Source organism: Dendrobium catenatum, unplaced genomic scaffold (genome assembly GCF_001605985.2).
Source record: "Dendrobium catenatum unplaced genomic scaffold, ASM160598v2 original_scaffold_101648, whole genome shotgun sequence".
NCBI lineage: Eukaryota > Viridiplantae > Streptophyta > Magnoliopsida > Asparagales > Orchidaceae > Dendrobium > Dendrobium catenatum.
The window spans coordinates 53,936-80,621 of NW_021420086.1; the positions used below are offsets into that span (position 1 = coordinate 53,936).

At 34.6% G+C, this 26,686-nt stretch overlaps 3 protein-coding genes across 6 annotated transcripts in view; 2 read left to right on the top strand and 1 right to left on the bottom strand.

Annotated features, from left to right (window-relative positions):
* Positions 1 to 17,272, top strand: part of LOC110116174 (GTPase HflX) — a 29,008-nt gene extending 11,736 nt beyond the window's left edge. The window contains exons 5-14 of one of the 3 annotated variants that reach the window (XM_020849660.2): positions 845 to 982; positions 1,203 to 1,298; positions 1,371 to 1,484; positions 2,696 to 2,764; positions 9,436 to 9,506; positions 9,605 to 9,698; positions 14,574 to 14,699; positions 14,777 to 14,866; positions 16,107 to 16,207; positions 16,918 to 17,272. In XM_020849660.2, the coding sequence (XP_020705319.1) occupies positions 845 to 982; positions 1,203 to 1,298; positions 1,371 to 1,484; positions 2,696 to 2,764; positions 9,436 to 9,506; positions 9,605 to 9,698; positions 14,574 to 14,699; positions 14,777 to 14,866; positions 16,107 to 16,205 (897 nt within the window). In that variant the 3' untranslated portion in view covers positions 16,206 to 16,207; positions 16,918 to 17,272. Of the gene's footprint in view, positions 1 to 844; positions 983 to 1,202; positions 1,299 to 1,370; positions 1,485 to 2,695; positions 2,765 to 9,435; positions 9,507 to 9,604; positions 9,699 to 14,573; positions 14,700 to 14,776; positions 14,867 to 16,106; positions 16,331 to 16,385; positions 16,453 to 16,917 lie in introns of those variants that run through there. The other 2 variants (XM_020849668.2, XM_020849683.2) reach the window with 2 other exon arrangements.
* Positions 17,273 to 18,694: 1,422 nt separating this feature from the next.
* Positions 18,695 to 20,493, top strand: LOC110116088 (phosphoserine aminotransferase 2, chloroplastic-like). Its single transcript, XM_020849550.2, has one exon. It carries the CDS (start codon positions 18,864 to 18,866, stop codon positions 20,055 to 20,057), a length of 1,194 nt encoding a protein of 397 aa, XP_020705209.2. The 5' UTR covers positions 18,695 to 18,863; the 3' UTR covers positions 20,058 to 20,493.
* A 682-nt stretch (positions 20,494 to 21,175) lies between these two features.
* The window catches only part of LOC110116197, a 59,086-nt gene continuing 53,575 nt past the window's right edge, over positions 21,176 to 26,686 (bottom strand). For both annotated transcript variants that reach the window (XM_020849695.2, XM_028692006.1), the window contains one exon: positions 21,176 to 21,410. In XM_020849695.2, coding sequence (XP_020705354.1) covers positions 21,340 to 21,410 — 71 coding nt within the window. In that variant the 3' untranslated portion in view covers positions 21,176 to 21,339. The remainder of the gene's footprint in view (positions 21,411 to 26,686) is intronic.

A 26,686-nucleotide genomic window follows, 5' to 3' on the forward strand; every position in this document is an offset into this window, starting at 1 on the left:
ATTCGACTGTAGAAGGAAACACAACAACTTGAATTTGATGATTTATGGCAACTGCCAATAGCCAAACGTTACAACCCCTAAAAGGAAAGCATTCAAATATATAAATTACATAATGAAACAAATACAATATACAAATCACCAACTTTATGAACAAAAGCAATAGGGAACCAAATCAAACAATATCCAGACAAAAACATGCGATTGAAATAGTAATTTAGTGGTTGTAATAAAATCATACAGCCAATGAGGACCTGCGGCTGGAGACTTGAACCTACATAGGGAACCAAACCAAAACCAAAAAATATTTTAGAGAACTCAACCTGTTTTCAATAGGTAATCATCTTGATAGGCATCCTTCTAACAAAACTGAAATCAAAGCTACATATCATATGTGTTCAACGAGTATTAAATTAAAATTTCCCTCTACTCACTTTGAACTTGTTTAATTTTGGATTTTGTTTTTAGAGCATTGAAGAAATATATTATGGGTGCTTGAATATTTCCAAGAGCCACAAATTCATACTCAATTTGCACCTTAAGCAGTTACTTTAACTATAGTGGTTTTGGTTGCAAAAATGAACTAAAAACTAATTATCAAGGATTCCGGCACCATCACCTTTCTAGCCAGTTACTTATTGTGGGCTCACGCTGTGCTGTGATTATTAAGCATGTTTTGTGACTGCATGCTGCATTATGGCATGAAAAAAAAAAAAAGAGAAAAATATCTGGGTGTTTTCACTACCATGTCATGTCATAAAGTCAACTGCTAGCGCCAGTAATTCTTTATCTACTAGTGTTGCTATTCATTTTTTCACTAAATTGAAACTATTTTTAACATTGCAAGGTTTCTTTGGCACAAATGGAATATCAACTTCCACGCCTAACAAAAATGTGGACTCACCTTGAACGCCAAGCAGGAGGCAAGGTTAAGGGAATGGGTGAAAAACAAATTGAAGTAGATAAGCGTATTTTGCGTACTCAAGTAAGTGATGGTGTCAATCAATACATGCTGCATTCATATCCAGTTTTATGGTATTGACGAAGCCTTTTTTGATGAAGTAATTCTATTTTATGGCTTTATTTGAAGTATAGGATGCTTTCACTTTAACTATTAGATGAGGTGCTTATACAATTTAAAATGGTAAAAATATTGAAAATAATCTGTATGCAAGGCTTAACATTCTCTAGTTTATCATGGACAGATAGGAATTTTAAAGAAAGAGCTGGAATCTGTCAGAAAACATCGGAAATTATATCGCAATCGTCGTTTATCTGTTCCTATTCCTGTTGTATCTCTTGTAAGTATCGTTATACTATTCCTAGATTTTCCTTCTGTCTTTCTCATGATAATATTAATTTCAAAATTCCAGGTTGGATATACAAATGCTGGGAAGAGCACGCTGCTTAATCATTTGACTGGAGCAGATGTTCTAGCTGAAGATCGTTTATTTGCTACATTAGATCCTACTACTAGAAAGGTTCAGGTAAGACAATAAACAGGATTCCATACAAGTAATAAAATTTTAGACGCCTGTTTTATGATTTGTTAGTGTGGGTACATGAGAAAAGCAATTGCTACTGCATTTTTTGACAAACAAGATGATTTCTACATCTTATCATTCCATCTTAAAGTAAGTGTTGAAGGGACATTGACCAATTTCAGTAAGTGTAAGGCATGGCATTTTGAAACTAAATTTACATTGCCCTCCGTATTTATCTTTTTGAAGCATTCATGGTGTAATGTTCACTTTGGAGCAAGCTTTGTTTTCAAGTAATTGTAGAGCATTCTCTTAATGAACTCTCATGTATCTGCAATGATCAAAATAGATCTACATCAATAATTTATCTTGCCCTTGCAAAAGCTCCAATGTTGTTATCCATGCCAAACTTTACTCTAGGCATTCTTGAGAAAGCCAAGGAGTCTAGTGAAGATATATACTTGCATAAAGCTCAACAGGATCCTTTTCCCTTCATATTGTAAATGAAATTGGCTAATGAATATTCTTGATATCTTGAAGTTGTTCTTTGTAAGGGTCAACAACATCTCTCCCTAGAAAGCTTAAATTTTTACAATAAGCCTTGAATGCAGCGCAAGATTTGGCTACCATTAAAACATTTAGAAATTAGTTTGTTCATTTCCACATAATGAAATAAAAGATAGGAAAGGCTAACCTTAAGTCATGGTTGTTAAACTAGATCAACTAGTTGATTGAAAACCAAATGAAGTTTTCATATGCATCGTTCAGAATTTTATGCTATCTTTAATATATCATAGAATTATCTTTAGAAAAGATGACTTCTACTCTTGACTGATATAAATGAATGGAATTCACATTTGTAAGTCTGCACATATCCCTGCCTAGACTTCGCAATAGCATGAGCTTTATTCATTAGGGACACCTTTTCTTTGTTCTGTTCTGTATATATACAAACTCAAACCTAAGATCCCTTAAAAATTATTAGATTCTTTTGGCATGTAAAAAAATCCAACGAAACCTTATTGGGGTCTATAAAGAATTTAATGATACTATTCTTGTGAAATGCTTTAGTGAAGGAGCAACTATTTCTTCCTGGAAAATAAAGAACATTTATATGTTCCTGGTAACTACTTTATGACTATGTTTTTATTAGTTTTCCAGGTATGCTTATATTAGTTTTCCAGGTAATAACTGATATATTTCTACATTAAGTGCAGATGAGCAATGGTAGACAATTTCTTCTTACAGATACTGTTGGGTTCATACAAAAGCTACCTACCATGTTGGTATGTTCTACGACTTCCCAGTTGATATGAATCTCCTAATTTTTGGTGGTGATGTGGCAAACATTAGGTATAGCTATTAGGAGCACCTGCAGAAAATTGTGTGACATGAAAAATCATCAATTTTATTGCGTCCTTCAGAAATCAAAATGACATGCGACAGACAAACCTTTCAATCACCTCAAGAAAAACTAAAAAAGAAAACCTATCCATAATCTTCGTATTGTTCATATTATATTATTTTATTGAACAAGGACTCTACTTGGATAATTTGCTAAGTTTGAGCTCTACTCGTTTTGTTTCTACTATATTATTCTATAGAACATGGGCTTTATTTAAATAGTTTTTTATATGTTCATACTATATTATTCTATAGAAGTATTGTTGATGCATGCACTAAGAAACACAAAGAAAGACCAAAATCTTTGACGCGAGCAACGATCAAGCAGCATGACACCTCATTAAAGCGCTCAAACGACTTTCAATCGCCAAATGGACTAGGTCATTGCGATCAAAATGGCGAAATTACATAAGAGGGAGCCTCTCACAGTTGAATTGGGTGAAGACGATTGAAATCGACGATCTACGGTCTACGCTAAAAAATGTTGCGTGACACCGCCCAAACGACGTATGATCGCAAGGCAGACTTGCTATTGCGCTTGGAACGTCCGAATCATATAAAAACGACTGTAATATTGCATAGAAACCTCATGTGGGAAAAACTATGCTAATTTCGAGGCATGATTTTTTTTGAAATTTTTATTATTCATGTCATAATAATAATAATAATAATAATAAAATATTTAATAATAATAATATAAAAATAAAAAAGGTAGAAGTATGTCATTTATCTCTGTTATTCGACGCTGATGCTGCTCCTGCGTGATTTCCGCTCTAATCTCGTTATCAGCTCCTCTGCTCTCTCGTTCGCACTATTAAAACGAAGGCAAAAGTCTTGGTTCTATTTCTTCTTCTATGCACGAAAAATTCCCAAATCATAGCCAACTCGACGCTCGATCCTACCAGTGTTGCAAGTAGTTCCGATCAGCCAGTTCTCACTCGATCCCGAACCCTCACACTATGTCGAACTCCCTTTACCCGACCAAATCCACACTACTGTTCGACCACCCAGCCCGACTCCCTTTTGGCCTTCCTCCGTCTCTAGCGCCCCCTGTCGGCCTGATCCAACTCCACGCAGGTCGACTGCACCTCCTCAACTATCTGATTCCTAGCCAACCGAGCCGCTCCCAACCTTCATCTCCTCTCTTCCCGAACTCTTCCACGTTAAGCTCCCTGCTCCAATCCTATTCTAGCAACCGACCGCGACCTTCGACCCCGGTATCCCAATCACCCTCACAACCCAATCCCGCTTCCTCAAAGCCTCTGCTGACCTTCCGATCCAACTCAAACACAGAACCCAATCCCTCTCTTCCACATGCTCAGCCCATTCGACCCCTTCATTGTGCCAACTTCCAACCGAACTTCCTCAGCCCGATTGTACACAAGCCAAGTCTCCGACCCTTTCCTTCTCTCATACCACAGAAAACCGAACCCAGCTCTCTCTTCCCCTTCACATCCTAAACACCCAACTAAGCCTTCTCCACTTCTTTTAGCAAGCCCACTCCCTTTCCCCTCACCACAACAACCACTCAAGTTCCCTTAACAAAGAGAAAGTTTCTCTCTAAGCTTGCATTGCACGATAGCTTGCCTACAAGAAGCAACAAGTAACTTGTAGCACAGCGCTACGATTCACCTATGAGCTTGCAATTAGCTAACATTTCTATCTTGCTTAATAAATATGTATATAAGATGTTTTATATGATGAATGCAACTACCTAGACATTCTTATATGATACAGTAACTTGCACAATATATGATTTTAAAATAATAATCTTGGTCATGATAGCACTGTGTATGATACCTATACATATGTAGTATAGAGATTACTTGTTCAGTACATGTTTAGTTTTGATGATCAACTGAATGATAACATGCATATTGTCTTATTTCCTTGCATTTAATGAAGTTGCAAGTTTCATGTAATCTATTGGGTTGTTTGCTGATCCTATGTTTTAATTACATGTTTTAGGAATTAGTAGATATTAACCCTAGTCTTCTTCGAGATTTTGAATGGGAAATATCTAATGGGCTTAATTTTTCATCTCCATATTTCAATCTCTCCTTGCTAATGTGGAGCTACATAAGATCTCTTCCTTAAAACTTCCTCCATACTAATAATGTTGGGTCTTCTTGAGCGGTCTTTACCTTGTAGTAAATTATCTGGACGTTCTACAAAAATCTTTAGGTTCTCCCGAGGCTTTCATCTTAGTTCTTGTGACTAATTATTGCTATTGTTAATAAGTAAGTCAAAGGAACTTTAAGGTACATACCCTAGGCTCACCTCGAATGGAACTCAACTTAAACTTTTTGTTACCTTGTTGAAAGTGAATTGGATATGTGACAAACTTTCATTCCAAATTTTTAGATACCGTGCATTCATTCTACACAATAGTTGTACCACAATCCTTTTCACCACCTTAGTTTGGTTGTCCGTTTTTTGATGGGAAGTAATGATTCTTTTCAAAATTGTATTCATCTTGGCCTTGAGTGCTTTCCATAAAGAATTGAGGAAGCAAGAGTTTTTATCCGAGATGATTGAGCTTAACAAGCCAAAATTTACCCAAACATTCTCAAATAAGAGGCATGCGACCTCTTCTCTCTTCATGGTTTGCTTGCCTTCTACTATGTGGTTAATCATCTTTAAAAATTTATCCAACACAACCTATTTATGACTTTTGGATTGACGGAAATCCTCCTAGAAGCTCTATGGGGATGCTTTTCCATGGCTGTTTCAGATTACACGTCCTTGCTTCTTGATTTATGGCTTTTAGGTGCAACATAATATACGTATTTTTAGGAACTTTGTCGCATCCAAGTTCATTCTCGGCTAGTTAGCGTATCTTACAAATTTGATATTGTCTTATTCACCTTGTAGTGACTGAACAATTTATGTGTGCATGTTTTTGGATGTTCTTCTCCATATCACCATACTTCAAAATAGAGAGCTGGCAACCCCTCGTGGACAACTTGTTCTTCTTAGATCATATCTAAAAACAGCACCTTCTTCTTCAAATGATTTTTGATGGTTGGATAAGGCTAAGATAAGTGTCTCGTTTATCTTTCTCATAAGAAGAAATATGTTTTCATTTTATTCTTCTATGAAAAATTTTATTTGGCCTTTGTCAGTGTATGTAGAGGCATGGTGTGTGTTAAGAAGATGCGACTAAACTTCGTCATGGACTAGCAGGCTTTCATGAAACTTCACACGTTTGTCACATTTCATGACTGAGTATAATTCTTGATTTCTTCTTGGAGTTTATCTTTATCCGCAGACCACCAATTTCATGATTTACATCAAGGCAATGCACTATCATGTTATATTTTAGCTCTTTAATTTATTATTGACAACAACTAGACATCTTTTTGATGAAATATAATAGAGGTGCCTAGAAGATTGTTATACATTGAGATAATAGAATAGAAACGAATGTACAAGTTCCTACTCAGTTTAAATTTAGATGATGTTCAAGTGATACTCCTAAGCATGAAGCTTCTACCTGGTATTTGTGAAGCCATGTCTAAGAGTTCCCAACAATGCTTGAAACTGTGACAATGAAAACTCAATAATTGCTGCTTGAGGACTCAAATTCAACCATGGGGATGCTTGACTCAGGAATATGACTAGTTGTGATGCAATTAGTCATAAGATTGGATGCACTCATGGAAAATCTTGAGAGATACACAATAAATCAAGGACAGCACATAATCATGTAATGCATGACAATACGACACCACCTAGATTCCAACATCATCTGCTAAAAGCTTATTCAACAAAGAGCAAATTGAATTCTCTCAAAAAATTATTTTAGCAACCACCAAAGTCTTAACAAACCATGTAGATTATCAATCTGTGGTGAGCTCAACTTCGGTAGTTTAAAAGGTAACTCTCTGGACAGTCATTGTTTCATCTAGAAAAGCAAGGTCATAGATTTTCGACTTAGCGGCTTTTGTTCACGTGATTGGTAGTACTATGATTTTTCATGAGAATAAATCATAGCATGTGAAAAATCATAGTATGGAAAACCCACTATCATAATTGCAGATGGATCTCTTTCTATTGTTGTTGGCAATGGATCTGTCATACTTTTAAAGAAAATTATCCTTAAATCTATGCTTCATATTCTAAAATTTAATTGCAAACACCTTTCCATTAATAAAATTACAAAGAACCTTAATTGAGTTATTAACACCAAAACATTTGTGAATTTCTGGTCTTGGATTAAGGGTAGAAGATTTTGGTGCTTAGATGTTTGTTAGTATCTACCTCTTCAGAAAATAACTCGAGTGACAATCATGGAAAGAAGCCTTGTGCAGTTCAACTTTAAGCATTATGTTATGACATTATTTCTTTGTTTATCCAAAAAAAATTGTATCTAAAAAGATAGTTTTCTAACTTATTCAAACAAAATTTTGGATCTTATCAATGTGAAATTTGTTAGTTATCCAAGCATGCACAACACTTACTAATCACACCTACAAATCAACCCATCCTTCTATCTTGATCCGCAGTGATATATGTGGACCATCTAGGTCAACAATATCAACTCAAGATGATTCATTGCATTCATTGATGATTACTCTAGATCACATGGTTATTCCTGATAAAATATAAATATGAAGTTAGCAACTTTTTTCAAAATTTAATAAGAGTGTAAACCCAATTCCAAGCTAAAATCTAAGTACTTCGGATTGATAATGGGTATGAGTACTATCACTCTACCTTTGGGTTTTACTTATTCAGTAATGAGATTGCCCATCAGTGAACATGAGTTTGCACTCCACAACTAAATGAAGTTGCCAAAAGAATAGTAAATATTTGATGGAACTGTGGAAGTATCTCTATTGATCATGCTTGTCTCACTTATTCCAAAACATTTTTAAGGGAAAGATGTGTTAATTGCAATATTTCTCATGAATCGTTTGTCCACTCAAATACCAAATTTTCAAACACATTGTCAAACTTCCACCAATCCTACCACTATGCTTATAAAATATATGTCCTATTAGATTGTCATTCTAATTATTTATGTTGATGGTATTATTATTATTATTGAAAATAATGGGGAAGAAATAACCAACTTAAAAAAAATTTTGGCAAAGGAATTTGTGAGATAGCTTAAAAAAAAACATTTTTTGAATGAAATTTGCCCAATCAAGAGATGACATCTCTCTATCTGAATGAATCTCCTTAAAGAAATTAGGATGAGATGTAAATCAATAGATACAGCTATGGGTTCAAATGTTAAGATGGGGACTAAGGATAAAAGTCCTCGTACTGATAAAGGGAGATACTAGGGGCTAGTTTGAAAGTTGATTTATATTACACATCAAATCAAATATTTACTGCCAGATAGCATGGCCACTAAATTAATGAATAATCCGACAAAACTGCAAATAGTATTTGTTTTTCGAATCCTTAGATTGTTGAAAATAATCTGGTCAAAGGAGTACATTTTTTGGCAAAACTTTCAACAGAGATGTGAAAGTGTTCATTGATGTATGTTAGGCAAGTTCTATAATTGGAGATCAACTACTAGATATTGCACATATCTTTGGGGAATCTTTGTTGTGTGAAGAAGCAAGAAATAAGCTGTTGTCGCATGAAGCGATGCTCAAGTAGAATTCAGGGCTATACCACATGAGATCTGTGTTGGATATAGTTGGAGAGAATGCTGCAACAATTAAATAGATCATCCAATAGTCCAATGACATTACTATGTGATAATAAAGCTACCATTAACATTTCAAAGAACCTGGTGTTTTATGATCAAGCCAAGCTTATAGAGATTAATTTTTATTTTATTCAGAAAAAAATTGATGACAATACTATCCTACTCGTATACACTCTCAAATCTTCAGACAGCTGATATTTTCTAAAATTCTTTCACATAGCAGATTCAAGAGCCTGAACTTCAAGTTGATTTGCTTGATCTATACTATTTAACTTAAAGGGGAGTATTGGATGCTATTGGATTACGTGGATTCCCTTGTCTGGTTGTCAATGGATATCTAGGGGGCTTCCATTATTTGCTTCATCTAGCTCATTGATCCATGATTTTCTTTCCTTCTTTGTGTAGATTTATCAAACTCACCAATCTAATATTTTCTTTGTGCATCATTTGATGTAATAAAGATTTGAATTCAAATATTTAGATCTTGTGTTATTGTTTTTCCATTATGGTCGTTATTATTTGGAAAATATTTATTTGTTGTCTAGGGGAGAGTCATTAGTCATCTCCCCCGATTTTGTTTAAACCTCTAGATATAGTGAATAATTAAAATCAATTGTCTTCTACTCATTTCTACATTGGTTTTAGCAATGCATCTACATGTATGTATACAAGTACCTATTTCATTCTCTATTTTCTGTTCCGACCTTTTCTTTTAGAACTTGGTTATCTCAATCTGTATTTTTGAAATATGGTAGCCCTTGTTTGTTTTATCCTCTGTTCTCTTCCCCTTGATAAGAAGCAGGTTGCACCTTATTTAATATTGAAATATTAAGGCTAAAATAAGATTCTCATTCTCTTTGTCAAAGTGATGTCATTATACAGGTTGCTGCATTCAGGGCTACATTGGAGGAAATTTCTGAATCATCCCTTTTAGTTCATGTGGTGGATATCAGGTGCTAATATTTTGACAGACCTCTTTTTTTACTCTTCTTTTTGCCATCCTTAACATGCTGTATGATATTTTATTAAACTATAAAGTAACCTATTGCAGTCATCCTTTAGCACAACAACAAACTGATGCAGTGGACAAGATTCTGCAAGAATTGGATGTGGCTTCTATTCCAAAGCTGGTGGTGTGGAACAAGGTAACTCTATGGTTTGAGAAAAGTGTTTTCCTGGTTATAATATTTGAGAATAGATGCTGGTATAAAAGAACAAAGCTCTCTCGAGAATTCAGATTTTTTTTTTTTTTTGAAGAAATTCTATCATAATCTTAATTATTATCATTAGTTTTATCCCAATTATTTGGGGTTGGTTTTGTGAATGTTTCTTTTCTATACATTCTTGTTAATATTGTTTGAGATGTGAAATTTAGGCTTTATTTGGGGCTGCTTAAGCTTTTATGTTCTTGTTTTTTAATGTTTTTCTTAGCCGTAGCTTTAAAAATGCTTTTCCAAAAATATCTTTTAAAGGTAGAAATTTGAAATAATGGTGAAAAGCTGCCTTCCAAACATGTTATTTTTTACCAACTGATTTTCTTACCACAATAGCAGTGTAAAAGTTTTTCCAAACAAAATCTTATTCTAACTTGATCTTTTGCACAAGTCCTATCCATGCTACTTTTCGTCTACCCTTTTTCTTCATTATGGTTCCACATCAATCAGGAGGCCCTTAACATTTTTAAAAATATTATAGTTAGGTTCCTGACATTTCATCTGGGTTTATCATGATTGTTTTTGTCCAAGTATTCATTTATTACGTAAAATTCCTTTAAATAGGCTTATCAAGGGGACCTACTTGAGACAAGAAGCAAACCCGTTGGATGTTATCCCAAACAATAGCCCAACTTTCAAAAGCATCAAAATATATAGATTCATTGATCAATATAAAATTAATTGGCAATACTCATCCATGTACAATTCAAGTGCAAGTAGCTTGGTTGAAGCCTTTGATAGAATATTAGTAAAGTTGCTCAAGATGATCCTATCTAAATCTAAAAATAAAATAAATGTCATACTAAAATGACCAAAGTGTTATAGACATATCATACTAAAATAAATAGTCCTACAAGATGTCAATGAAAATAGACTCCATACACATTAGTGTTTAGAGATGAGGCAATATTATCACTTGAGGTTCAGTTGACATCACTTCGAGTAGTTATTCACTATATAATCTCGCTCAAGATTAAAATGCTAGCCTGCAAATGAAAGTGCTTGTCGTACTATATGAGGTTAGACTTCAAGCTGAAAAAAATCTTGAAATCTATTGAGCAATGATGTTTAGATCCTTTGATCGATTGGTGTGCCCTCGAACATTCCAATATGGGGATTGGTCTTGACGTTGAGTAGGCCAATCATTCTGCATCGAAGAATTGATGGTAAATTCAAGCCTAATTGGAAAGGCCCTTCTATTATCGAGAATGAATATCAAAGAGGAATTTATTAGCTCATCAATTTAAATGGTTAACTATTAATATCTCCAATCAATGGTTGATTCTTGAATAAATATTATACATAATGATATAGTGAAGAAATGGAATCCAAAACCACTTATTTAAGAGAGGGCATTATATATATATATATATATATATATATATGTATGTTTATTCAAATGGATCACTTGCTTTGTGCTAAAACTCTCCAATAAATTAAGTTGATTAATATCAAATTTCGTATGGAATATTTGAGTTAAAAAAGTAAGTAGTTCTTAAAAAGTCAAAGGTTTATTTATTTGGTTTAACGAGATTTTAAAGGTTAGACATAGAGGTTTCTAATCTTGTCTTCCGCTGGAGCTACTCCAACCTTTTTTACTTATATGCTCATTTTGTATCCTATCTCCAACAGTAAAGTCACTCATCCACTTGAGCATCCTTATCTCTGCAACACTTAACTTAATATTATGCTTCTCTTTTAATGGCCAACATTCTACACCATAAAGCATTGCAAGTCTCACTACCATCTTATAGAAATTTTTCTCAAGTTTGAGGGGCTTTTCTATTACATGACAAGCCCGATGCATACCTCCACTTCAACCATCCAACTTGAATTCTACTAAAAATATCCTCATCTATTTCACCATCACTCTGAACAACAGACCCAATATATCTAAAATGTGTACTCTTATTAATGACTTGATCGCTGAAAGCACAATCCTCACACTAGATCTATTACTATTAAAATTACACTCCATATATTCAGTTTTAGATCTATTCAAACGAAAATCTTTAGACTCTAAGGTTGACCTCCATAATTCAAGTCACTATATCTATTACTATTAAAATTACACTCCATATATTCAGTTTTAGATCTATTCAAACGATAACCTTTAGACTTTAAGGTTGACCTCCATAATTCAAGTTTACCTTCAACTCCCTCTCTAGTCTTATCACAAAGAAGAATATCATTAGCAAAAAGTATACACTATGGTACAACCTCTTGCAAATGTCTTGTGAGAACGTCCATTAGGCAAAAAGATATGGGCTTAAGGCTGATCTTTGATGTAATCCAACAAAAGTAAGAAAATACTTGGTCAAACCACCTTTGTTTGAACACAAGTAACAACTCTTGCATACATATCCTTAATGACTTGAATATAAGCATTATGAATCCCTTTCTTTTCTAGAACTCTCCATAGCACTTCTCTTGGAACTTTATCATATGCTTTATCTAAATCAATAAGTATCTTATAAACATCCTCCTTATTCTGTCTATACGTCTCTATTAAACCTCTCAATAAATGTATAGCTTCCTTAGTAGACTTACCCGGCATGAATCCAAATTGATTTTGAGAAACATTAGTATCATGTCGTAACCTATGCTCCATAACTCTCTCCCATAGTTTTAAAGTATAACATTAACTTAATTCCTCTATAATTTGCACAATCTTATGCATCATCTTTATTCTTAAAAAATAGGAATAAACACACTCATTCTCCACTCATCTGACATATGTTTAGTCTTCAAAATAATATTAAAAAATTTAGTAAGTCAAGAAATTCCTTCACTTATCTCGCTTAATGAATTCCAATAATACGTTCATTTGGCCATTTGGTTAAGATCAAAGAAATGATCCTTAATTAGTAAATTTCATTGAATTTTTTCAGAATAATACTAGTATAAAGCATCAGTTATGTAAAAAGAGATCTTCATGAATAAATTTAAAGAGTACAAGAAAAGAAAAGAAAAGAAAATACATTAAGTGAGATGAGTTTGTAAATTTTGAAGATGTGTTACAATCTCAGCAAGTGCTTGATACTCAAGTGTCAACAATATGTAATTCTATAGCTTTAGCTATGGTTGGATGACAATTTTGATAATGATGTTGTTCTTTATTTATTGCACGATTATGTCTGTGTTTCATATTTAGATTTGTTTTACAAGGCATCAAACTTTTAATACTTATCTAAAGATCTTTTATCTTAGAGGAAAGCTTTAACACCTCAACTATGACACAAACCGATCCATGACAATGTTGCCTTATGATCTCAGCACTTTTCTCAAACTCTTTTGGTAATGGGAGAGAGGAGTGGCGAGCTTGGCCTTGAAAGGAGCTGGGATGAGATGAAGAGGAGATGCGAAGAGCGGGCACGTGAGTAGGAATTCAAAGGGAATGAGGAGTTTGTGCGCTTTATGTTTAGCATTTTTTTGTTGATAGCTGAACGACAAGATACAACATCTAGTAGCGATGGAATGGTGTATGAGGAGAAGGAATTTGGTGATATGATATTTCTAATTGATTTTTAAATAAATTAATCAAATAATAATAATAATAAATAATACAATATAATATAATATAATATAAATGTGAATCGACTTCTCGTGGAATTTCTAGTTCCTTGCACATCACGAATTTCATTTTGTCACCTAACGGGCGAACAAATTTTGGATTTGCATTCGTGCAGTAACCTACACAATATGTGTGTGCATTTTGGGTAATTTTGATACTCTTGACGTATTGACATAGCTTATTTTGCAAACGGATAATGTTCGCTCTACGTCGCATCCATTCAACGTTTTCTTTACATCTAACCAAATTGAGCACATGAGGTGCTTCTTTGTTGATTTATATGCTCCGGACGTGTCTGTGCAATCTATTATGCAAAAGGGCAACATTTGAGTGAATTTGCATGACTTAACGCCTGTTGTTCAACTTTTTGGCTGAGATTGATCGAATTGGTCGTGTGAGGTGCTTTCCTTGGACGTTTTGACACTCCAAACATATCAACGTGATTCATTTTGCTAATGGGCGACATTTGAGTTGACTTTGGTTGTGATAAAGGTGTTTCAAGCCTAGTTGATGCGACTTCACATCAGTTGGCCATCTTTCTCGTTGGGTCTGCTCGAATCAGTTGAGAGATACATATGGAGGTCAATACCAACACATGGATCCCTCCCTATTTTAGTATTAAGTTTATCCACCTAGCTTATTGTTGCATCTTCTAACCTTTATGATATATGCTTATATCACTTTTATCTGTGTCTTAATTTCAATGAGTTGTACTATGATGTTTTGTCTTACAAAAATCTCTCTCAATTTATCTTTCTATTTTTTGCCACACATCAAATTTATTATTCTTATTTCATTAACACTTGAAATGTCTATTATTGGTAAAGTAATGGCACTATTTACATCTCTTCAATGAAAGTAACTTTTGTACCATAAAAAATGACTCATTCAGTGGATGTAGCACAATAGCAGAAATTGTCATCCTCCAGATGAAAAATTATTATATGTTTGAGCAGTAGGGTATCCTTCATTAAAGGTTTTTACAGTTCTTTTGGTGAATTTACCGAGGCACAATATACAAAAAAAAAATCTTTTTGAGATGAAAATTTAATGTTTCTCTACGATATGCTGTGTCCATCAATAAGACTACTGCTTTGACCAGCCTTTTTGTATATTTGCGGAAGTGCAATCCGCCTCTTCACTTATAGAGCAATCTATCCTTTTGCTGACCTGGATACTACGAGCTGCATGATCGAACCACTATTATTGTAGGTTTTTTATTCTTTTTGAAGGTTGACAAGACTGATGATCCTTGCAAAGTAAAACGCGAAGCAGAAAAGAAAGGAATCCTCTGCATATCAGCTACCATTGGTGATGGGTTGGAGCAATTCTGTGATGCAGTTCAAGCAAAATTGAGGGTACATTAGGTTACTTTGATCCATGCATTTGTTCTGCATTGAAGTCTCCCATTTAATGCTTATATATTATTTAACAGGAGTCAATGGTACTAGTGGAAGCTTTTCTTCCATATGGCAAGAGTGACCTCCTCAATACTATTCATCATGTTGGAATAGTAGAGAAAACAGTATGTATCTTGCTTAGTGCTTCTGTTTTTTGGAATGAATACGGCCAAACTTTTGGAGCATTAGTTCCTTTTATCTTTATTTTTATTTTTTTTTTATTTTTGGCCTCTCGCTTTGTACTCTTCATGGTTTTACATCAAGTAGAAGAAATGTGAATATATAATTGTTTGCTTGCTAAAAAGTTTGCAGCTTTAAAAGGTACATTATTATCTTTCTTATATTTTCAAATTATGTTTGTGCTATCAAATTGTGAAAGGACTTGACCTTTTATTTACATCATAGTCATTCTTTCTGCAAAATCTACTTTAACAATGGTACTCATAATTCTACTGGGTTTGAGAAAGACCATACAGGTGATGTTTCTTTGAAGCAGAATTGCATGGTGGTCTTTTGTTCTACATATGTTTTTTTGAATGTGAACTATAGGCAAATCATAGACATTTGCAACCTATTGTGGTGTATTTATGGCTCAAGCTTTTGCTTCTTATTTTAAGACTTCTACCATTAAGCTTGCTCTATAGGTGTTTGTGCCACTGCCACATCTATTCTGCATCACATCTGTTGGACCTTCTAACAGATAACTTTGATGTAATCTTGTTGGATAGTGTACTTTCTTTCTTTTTGTGTTGGAAAAATAGCTATACTTTTGGTAGAAGTCAGTAAGGTGAACTCTTCTAGTACAGATCTATACTTTCACATTATCCATTGCAGAAAGCAAATCAAACATGCAATTAATCGTGGTAAGAGAACTCTATTTAGGTTTGATGAGGGGAATTTCATCTACGGGACCAGGAAACAATAAAAGCTTAAGCTCAAAAGTTCTTTAAAATAAGCAGTTTCCTCTTATTGTTTCAGATCTATTAATAGTGGCGTAGACACATTTCTTGAGTTCCATGATATTTACAGGAGACTAGAAACTGAGATGCATATATCATTATTATGCTATACTGGAGTGTACAGTCTGAAACTAGAAAACTGTTTTACGAAATACTAAGTTTTGTTTGGGATGACTTTTTTACTGCTTTTTAAAGCGACTTTCTAGTACAAAATTTTAATTTTTATACTAGAAAACTGTTTTAAGAAACATGAAGAAATCTGTTCCAAACGAAACTTAAGTAACACCATATGCTGTTAACTGTTTTTGAATTTAATCGGTCGAGGACTGATTATATGAAAAGTTCATTGAGTGAAACCATTTATAAATCTGTCTTAAGCTTATTACTTTTTTAATTTTTATGTAAGGAATATATGGAGAATGGGACGAGAGTCCGAGCATATGTTCCTCTGCCATTAGCAAGGTCGCTCACACCGATGAGGCAACAAGTGGCTTCAGCTCTCTAGAGGTGCATATCATCTTTCTTATGAGAATGCTTTTTTTTTTCTTTTTCTTTTTTGGGCTGGCTTATGTTTCCCTTCTCTTATTCTGATAACGCTGCTGTCTCTCTCTCTCTCTCTCTCTCTCTCTCTCTCTCTCTCTCTCTCTCTATCCATCGCCTCGCCCTTCCAATTGTCTCAGTGTAGTGTGTACATTTCATATATTTATCATGACCAGCATTTTATAGAAAGGATATTAGGGTTTAGACGGTAAGCAAATGAGGTTTATTTGGTTCACTTAAGCTTTGTTTGGGACTGCTTTCTTACTGCTTAAAGAAGCAGTAAGAAAGTCGTCCCAAACAAAGTCTTAAAAAGATGACTCAAATGAAATCTTAAGCTTCGTTTGGGATGACTTTCTTATTGCTTCTTAAAATTATTTTTTTGCACAAAAATTTTCAAATTTTTGTATTAGAAAGTTGTGTAAGAAGCAGTAAGAAAACCGTCTGAAATGAAATCTTAGGCTTCGTTTTGGACAAAAAAATTTTAATTTTTGTACTAAAATTTTGTTTTAAAAAACAATAAAAAAGTGGTCCAAAAAAAAAACCTTAATTATTAAACCAAATACAATTATCTCAAATATAAACTCTATTTTAAATCTCATATAAATTATATATTACATATCTTATATGTCGCTACACCCATATATATATAAACATGAGTGAAGGGCTATTTTGAACAGATAAATGCATAGATGTATCTCTTGTGCGGGGGAAATTATTAGGTACGGACATTCAATTAAAACTTGCCACGTGGACTGTGCTTTGACTGCTCTTTAACTCCGGTTTAGGTGCGCTTTACTTGTGCTTTTGACGCGCTTGACAAAATTTTACGGACACGTGTACATTTTACATGTCAATATGTTATTGGTGTTCATATGTATTTCTACGTCCGGTAACCGGGCCTAATAATTTACCCTTGTGGGGAGCCATTGTTTAAGGAAGGGGAAGCGTTATTGTATTTCTATATCTGAACAGTTATCCTGACAAATAACTAAACAAGAATGTTGCTCCAGTGCAAAGAAATTGGTATTATTACTTTATTTGGCAAATCAGACATTGTTCTTCTATGATTGATGTATTAATCATTTAAAACTTTTAGTAGTAAATTATAAGACTAGCATGCCCACGTAAGCCAACCTAGATTTAATGTATTGAAAATTATTTTGAGGGGTATCAAACATGGGCAAATTATTGTGTCCGGTGTCCGGATACCAATTCGGTGTCGTCACGTCACCAAAGTACACCGGGACTCAGCGTATTTGGTTGATATGGTGTCGCCGGATTGGATGTCCGGACATCCGGTGACGGGACGCAACACCCCAAACATGACCTCAATTGTTATTTTATTACTATTATTTATACAAAAATGACAAGAGCAATAGCATCAAGTCCTTATCCTCTTATAAGGGTTCATCTATATTAAACTTTCTTAATATAAGCTAGATATCAAGCTTTTTTCCTAGCTCCTAAGGTTAGTTACATGATTTTTTTATTTTATATTATTAAGAGTTAAATTATTATTTAAATTTAATTAAAAAATCATTTTTAGATCTATCTTTATGTTTTTTAATATAAGGTATATATAATACATATATTCTTTTAATTAAATGATTGGAAGGTCAATGTTTTATGTGTATCTCTTGATTATAGAATCATAAGCAAATTGATTCTCTAATCTGATCTAAAATATATAAAGTTCTCACTAACTATAAGTGATTGGACATGTTCCTATGTTCTTATCATTAAATTATCTCATCATTGAATGTTTTATATAAAGCTAAAATATCATATGTTTTTATATTATACCTCTAATATTCTAGCATGGAATACTAACATCATAATGTTCTTAATTTAAATTCAGTCGCACCTCGTTTCCTTTAGAAAAAAAAACAAAAAATCAAAGGATAATTTTGCCAATTGGCATTAAATGGGAACAGGATTTTAGTTTTTATTTTCTTACCCCACTTAGGGAGTCTCTAACCAAAAACTCCATTTTCCACTCTAAAATGCCGTAAAATTTTAAAATGCGATAGTTCATCTCCAATGAAATTCTTTTTTTTTGTGCACTTCTTTGCGAAGGTAACCATCTCTCTTCTATTTCGTGTGTTTCTTGCGAAGCTAAGCATAGTGCGAAAGTAATCGCTTTTTTTAGCGTCAGTAAATACTACAACGTCAATATTTGTGTTGCATTATTCACCTATTGATTTTTTATGTGAGATTTGAAGTTCGAATGTAATGATTTGCGGGTGGCATATAATAGTATGTAGTTCGATTGGAGATGATCATAGGCTCTTTAGTTGGATAAAAAAATAGAGAAAAAATAATATAAAATATAAAATAAATGCAATATATTAAAAATATTCAAAATTATTTAAATGATCATATAGAGGTAGCCACCATAATAAATTTTTTTAAAAAAAGTGTCAAATCTAATCAGTTTTAAATATATCAAAATTAAATTGAAAAATAAATTTCAAACAAAAATTGTGTATACATATATTACTTAAAACAAATTATCAATATTAGTAAATCCTGCTTTACACGGCCCTTCTATGCCACCTTTGGTTCCTCCGCTCTCCGAAGATCTTCAGTCGTGCTGACGCTCACTTCTCCTTCTCCTCCTTTCATGGCCACCGCCACATTGTCCTCGACTTCCCTAACGTATCTCCACTTCAATTCCTCCTCCTTCTGGCGCCGCCGCTTCTCCATCTCCTGCGCTGCTGTCCTCGACCGCGGCATCTACAACTTCGCCGCTGGCCCAGCTACCCTCCCTGAATCTGTCCTCCTGAAAGCCCAATCCGAGCTATACAACTACCGTGGCTCCGGCATGAGCATCATGGAGATAAGCCACCGCGGCAAGGAGTTCGACGCTGTCATCAAGAAAGCCGAGTCTGATCTCCGAAGCCTCCTCTCCATTTCCGATGACTTCGCCGTTCTCTTCCTCCAAGGAGGCGCCACCACCCAATTCTCCGCCGTCCCTCTCAACCTCTGCATGCCCGAAGACTCCGCCGATTACATCGTTACCGGATCTTGGAGCGTTAGGGCATCAAAAGAAGCCCAGAAGTTCTGCAAGCCAAACGTTATTTGGTCTGGGAAATCGGAGAAATATACTCGGATTTGTTCTTTTGATGAGATCCCACAAACCCTAGATGCTAAATACCTTCATATTTGTGGGAACGAAACCGTCCAAGGGGTTGAGTTCAAGGATTACCCGAATCCAATGAACAAAAGCTCGATTCTCGTTGCTGACATGTCCTCCAATTTCTGCTCGAAACCTGTAGACATATCTAAGTTCGGCGTGATCTACGCCGGCGCGCAGAAGAACGTTGGACCTTCAGGCGTCACCATTGTTATCATCCGCCGAGCTCTGCTTGGCCATGCGCAGCCGATCGCCCCCGTGATGCTTGATTACAAGGCACATGCAGACACCGATTCGCTCTATAACACGCCGCCCTGTTTTACGATTTACATCTGCTCTCTGGTTTTTGAGTATCTGCTACATCAGGGTGGGCTTGTGGCGATGGAGAAGAAGAATGAGAAGAAGGCTGGTGTTCTATATGACGCCATTGATGCGAGTGGTGAGTTCTATGTCAGCCATGTTGAAAAATCCGTGAGATCTTTGATGAATGTGCCCTTCACTTTGCAAAGGTCGGAGCTTGAGAAGAAGTTTATTGAAGAGGCTGCGAAGGAGGGGATGGTTCAGCTCAAGGGGCATTTATCGGTGGGCGGAGTTCGGGCCTCGATATATAATGCAATGCCGCTTGCCGGAGTGGAGAAGCTGGTTGCTTTCATGAAGGATTTCCAGGCTAGGCACCCTTGAGCTTTACTTACAAAACTACCAAAATGTATTTACCACCTCAAAATTAACCCTCGAATTCGGACGCATCACATCATCCAATGCTGCATTGGGTGATATGACGTGACCAAATTAACATCTAGACACGTTCGGACACCGCACACTTCCCTTTGCCTATCTGCTTGAAATATTCCGTTGTGATCTACATCAGCTGACTAATATCTCGACCCGGACACTTGGACTTGGAATCACAATTACTCGTATAATCCTCGAAAGCTAGAGCTCATGTAATATATGAGCTCGAATATTGGCTCCGGATCAAGCTTGTAATTATAGCTTAGTAAATTAAGCTTAGAGCTTGTTAAAGAGTTGAGTTTGAACCAGCTAATTTCCAAGGAAATAACATTGAAAAATCTCCATTTGGTAAAAATTAAAAAAAAATATAAAATGGCACAATTGTGAATTGGCGCAAAATAATTATTTCCACTATATTATATACAGGCTGGAATTTATTGAATTTATTTGAGCCGTGGACCAATTAATTATAGCAATTAATTATTATTATTTTTTTGTTTTAGAAGATTTTTAATCGATTCACTTATTAAAGACTTTGATGAAATGAAGTGAGATGTTAAGAGGCAGAGCTTAGTCACTACAGCCAGAACGAATTAACAAGCAGCAGTAAATAGTTCATTTCATAACCCAAGACTTTAATTGTTTCAAATTGGTACAAAAACATCTAAATTGTATTCAACAGTTGATTGATTTGTCTTCTATACTGGATCCTTATAGCTCAAGCTCCTCGCTTACATGCAATGATGAAAGAGTCCAAAATCCCAAATAAAAATTGGGATAAAGGTGCAGCTGCTGATGTATTTTAACAATATGGAATTATAGAATATATATAAATTATAAGGGAAAACTCAGCGTGTTTGCTCTCATTTGGGACAGCTTTCTTATGGCTTCTTAAAACAGCTTTTTAGTATCAAAATTAAAATTTTGTATTAAAATTGCTTTAAAAAGCAGTAAAAAAATTGTTCCAAACGAAACGTAAGTCTTAAACAGACGAGAACTGAAGAAGACTTACAGAACAACTTGTAGCCTAGGAAATTCTGTTCAGTCATCCTTGAGGGAATCAGGTGTGATTCAGTATAGAGACATTGCCTGAACAGACCAAGCAGTCATCAAGTTTGAAAGAACTTGGTAGCTACAGAGGATCCCTATGCTACAAAGCACCTATCTTTACATTTCCTCAGCAAGCAACGCCAAATGATAGAAAGAAATCATGCGTAAATTATACTGTAGCTTAAGCAATTCCTGTTGCGATGCTGGAAGTAGCATAGATCTTCAATGGCTGCTCTGGTACGTAAGTCACACCTGTTGATAGTGGGAAGAAGCAAAAGAAAAAATCAAAACTTGAAGCACAAGAGAGGGTGCAATTAACTATTAGGTTTGGATGGTTGTTGAATTTCACAGTTCAAATATGTGCAAACCCTTTCAAATTGATTACGTCAAATCTATGAACATTTTGCAACACATTATGGATAAGCGAACTCAGTGCTCATTTGCATAAGGATCAATCATCAGATAAAATTTTATGAGATTTAGGCTTTTCGTTTGGGACGGCTTTCTGACTGCTTTTTAAAAAAAGCTAAAAAATTATTTTAAGAAGCAGGAAGAAAGCCGTCCCAAACAAAGTCTTAGTACTCAACTAAGTTGTTGCTCTAGTTTATATAACTTCAAATTTTGAATTTTGATTTTACTTTTAGACGGTTGGAAAATACTGTAAGATTTGATTTGTAGGAAAATCCTAATTTTTTTTTTAGATTTCTGTGACTTCTCAAAAACTCTGGCTCCCTCAGGTGTTTTAACGGCCATGATGTCTTCTCTCAATAAATTGCCGTGCATTTTATGTGTCTATCTTCTAGGGTTCTAGCTCCCTCCATTTCCTAGTTGCAAACCTACTACTCCACCTTTTTGTGTCAATTAGCTCGCTCCAGCTCCTACTACCTGTTCCATGTCCCCTTCTACGGGCCTCTCTTCCCAATCCTTGCAGCCCAGCTGTAAAAAAACGTCATAGGATCATCTCCATCATGTTTGCATGCTCTTCTCCTAATGAACTTCCAGTATGCAATAAAAACTTGGAGCTATTGTACAGTCCAATTAGAAGTCATTTGTTCAGCGGGATTTACAATTTCTGAAGTGTGTATAGAAGAAAAAGAAATGATGTTTGAACTGGTCAGAACAAGTGCAATAGCAGTTATGGTTTACAAGTAGGTAAAAAGCAAGATTTCCAATAATGATCTTAATCTATTCATTAAAAGCATATATCCCTGACCTTCTGGTTTCAACAGGAGTTAGAAAATTTCAAGTTCCACGCCTTAGCATTGATTTTAGTTTGCATTATGGCGCACATATGGACATTTAAGTATTTGTGTTTGTGTATATGCCCACTTATGCAGAGCATCTTAATTATAATATGCTTAGAGTCTAGTATACCATTTATTACCTTATAATTTATGTTTTCTTTAGTTGCCTGCTACTACCAAGTTACTCTGTTTTTCTGTTAGTAGTACTATAGGTCGACCTTTTTAGGCTGGTTGGCCTTTTTCCTGCAAAAGGACATTCCTGCCCTTGTTGAGCTTATATATTAGCTCATAGTTTATGCTAAGGGAATGAAGAATATTATGCTCTTTTGGGTTTGTTATTTGGTTCTGTAGTTTTTGTGTTTTTGCATCCCTTTCTTCTATCGATGTACTACATCAGTTGATATCAGAGCCCAGAACTCATGAAGAATGGTGAACTACAGGAGAAAAAGACGGACTTTCGACAACTATCAAAGCCATGAAGCCCTACATGTTAGGGATCAAATTGCATTCGATGATAAGCCGAAAGAAGAAAATTATCCCAAGAGGCACCATCTCCCTCATGATGATGACAAGGTGAAAAATTGGAAAAGATATTATGACTGAGTCCAAAGCGAATTCAATACAACAATATGTGATGCAAAGATTTTAATTTTTGTAATAGATTAGATACTAAGGAGAATGAAAGATATATGTATAAGTTAGCCAAACAAAGAGATAAGACCTAATTCAAGTGAAGTGCATTATGGATGAAGATCAAAAAGTATTTTTCTTAGAAGGGTGTGGTTTATAATTGCGCAATGTGAGGATCGCCTAAGCGCAATTGCAGTGAAAAACATCACGAGGCTTACGCCTCAAGCTTTGTTATGAGGCTTGCATCTCAGCTTGGCTGAGGCCCGCCTTAAGATGCGCCTCACCTCATTGGCGTGAGGCGTGCACCTCACTATATTTTTATAACGTAAATCCCAAATAAAAGCCTCAAAAAAATATGCGTTCTTACACTCCAAGCCGCAGCAACTTCCTCTAAACTGCCTCAACCTCCATCCCAACGTCTTCTTCATAGCCACCACCATCATAGTTGTTGTCGGGGATCACTTGAAAACTACAAACCACCATCTCCTCTAATAATTTTTGAAATATTAGTCTCATCTTGAAATAAAACATTGGATGTTTTTACTAGGCATTTGCAAGAGGATGTACCCTGGCGTATGCTTTTTTCTGATGATATTCTTCTTGTTGATAAGACTATAAAGGGAGTTGAAGGTAAACTCGAATTATGGAGGTCAATCTTAGAGTCTAAAGGTTTTCGTTTGAGTGGATCTAAAACCAAATATTTGGAGTGTAATTTTAGTAGTAATAGATCTAGTGGGAGGTTTGTGACTTTGAATGGTCAAGTCATTACTAAGTGTACTCGTTTTAGATATCTTGTGTCTATTTTTCAAAGTGATGGTGAAATATTATTAGTAGAATTCAAGTTGGATGGTTGAAGTGGAGGAATGATTCGTGTTTGTTATGTGATAGAAAAGTACCACTCAAACTTAAAGGAAATTTTTATAAGATGTTGGTGAGATTTGCAATGCTTTATGGCATAGAATGTTGGCCATTAAAAGAGAAGCATATATTAAGTTAAGTGTTGTTGAGATGAGGATGCTCAGGTGGATGAGTGAATTTACTCTTAGAGACAAGTTACGAAACAAGCATATCCGTGAAAAGGATGGAGTAGCTCCAGTGATAGATAAGATTAGACAGAGCCGCCTTATATGGTTTGGTCATGTAAACTGCGGCCTTCTGATGAGCCTGTTAGGAGAGTAGATGTATTAGATTTGGCCTATTTAAAGAAAGGTAAGAGGTAGACCTAAAAAGACTTGGTTATAAAATATAGTCTAGAAAATATTAGAAATGACATTTCTATATTAAATTTAAATGAGAATTTAACTCTTAATAGGGCACAATGGAGAAAAAGGATTCATGTAGCCAACCCCACATAGTGGGATAAAGGCTTGATGTTGTTATTGTTGTGGTCTTATTTTTATGTTGATGACAAATCTTTATGAAAGAGAAAGATAAAATGTGTAGTAAAATAAATGAAAAGGAAGCGGATTCTGAGGTATTGGACTCCACACGATGAGACAGAGGAGAGATTAATTTGTTATGACAACTCAAAAAAAGACCCCTTAGTGGTGACAATGCAGATAATTTTTGAGTTGTTGTCAACTATTTCAATTTTCTTTAAAAATTAAATATTGATGAGTACGCAACTAAGAAACAATGAATTTAAAGTTGAACTTGATGTTATATGATATTTTTATATGATTCATATATTTTATGTTATTTTGCTCTTATAATATTTAGATTTCAATTATATTTCACACAATTTATCACTCATCACTTTACATCTTATGCAATTTGTTATTTCATATGTATGTCAATTTGTTACTTCATAGTTCAATATGAAGTTAATATGTCATCATAAAACATTTTATTTGAATATTATATAAAATTTTTAATTTTAACTTTTATTTTCATTTTACATAATTTTTTAATTTTGAGGCTTACGCCTCAAAAGGCCTTTGAGCTTATGCCTCGCTTCACAAAACAAAAAATATCTCAATACCCAATTGCGCAATTTTCAACCTTGGAAGAGAATAATCAACATAGATGGATGAAATATTTTGATAAGTTTTTCAATGAAGATTGTGAGAATGCAATCAACTTTAGTAACCTTACCATCTTAAATAAAAATAATGATTTTTTATTTTATCGTCATATTAATAAAATTGATGTTTTAAAGAAAAGTATGAAAAATTAGGACCTAATGATATACCCAGAGAGGTTTGAAAATGCTTTGGAGATCAAACAATTCATTAGCTTACTAAACTTTTTAATATTATTTTGAAGACTAAAATTGATGAGGACATCGACAGACGTTATCGACAAATTTATCGGCATAGGAATCGTAGATCGATGACTACAATTTACAGTCTTTATTTTTTATGCATTCATGTATTATGTTATATTTATTTGCTAGTTCCGATTGTACCCTTTTACTTAAGTTTATTTGAGTTGTAGCCCAAGGGATATTTAAGTCTTTTCTTTATTTTTATTTTAGGCATGTATATAGAGGCCTCATCTATTGTAAGAGGAGAATGAATGATTAAATGAAATTTTATTTTGTCTTATTCTTCTTGTGAATGCACTAGAGGGAAGAGAGAGCCCAACGTGTGGGCAAGCACAATACCAACCATTCACCGGAAGAGTCTGTGGCTCGTGTTATTCTTCTACGTTCTCTATTCTATCTTCGTTATCACCCACCGGCTTCTTTTCATTCTTCCACCATCATCCCGCAACCAACATACCTCCCTTAGATCCAATCCAATTCCCCTCCCAAAACCCCCATCCGCTGGCCTAGCCCTTGGCCACCCAAACCAACGCCAAGCCCACCCTCTCCCTCCTTGACTGCCGGCCCCATCATTGTCCCAAGTAATAAAGGAAGGAGTTAGAATATTTTGAAATTCAAATTTGAATTTCAAAAACTTTTCATATTTACAAATTCTAAATAAGGAAAGTTTTCAAATTTGAATTCAATTTAGATTTAATTTAGAGAAACTTTAATTATTCTCCCTCCTAATTTTTCATAGTTTGTTTGGAGAGTATTCAACTCCTCCCCAATCCCTCCCTCCTTGACAGCCGGCGCCATCATTGTCCGAAGTCATTATGCTGATTTCAATCATCATAATGACTCCCTAAATTGGCTTAAGCAATAAAGGAACGAGTTAGAATATTTTGAAATTCAAATTTGAATTTAAAAAACTTTCTATATTTACAAATTCTAAACAAGGAAAGTTTTCAAATTTGAATCCAATCTAGATTTAATTTAGAGAGAATTTAATTATTCTCCTTCCTAATTTGCCATAGTTTGTTTGGAAAGTATGTGTCACGCCCGTCCCGGATGCTCGATCTAACGAGGCGGTTACGAAAGGTCGGACGATAATACATTTCCAAAAGTATAAAATAACTCATCATCAAAACTTTTACAAAATACTGAAGAGCCACTAAACACAAAAAAATCTATTTTACCTGTTGTCATTTGCACCTCGTCTTCTGTAAACATGTTCTTCTCTTTCAGCCATTATTTCTCTTAGGAACTTACCTGAAACATTTAAACTTATGGTTTGAGTTTACTAAGTAAACTCAGTGGGTAATTCTCATCTTCACTTAATAAACATGAATATCACTAAAATAAATAAAGTTCAACATTTATAGTAATGTACCTTTGCTTCGTTTTAT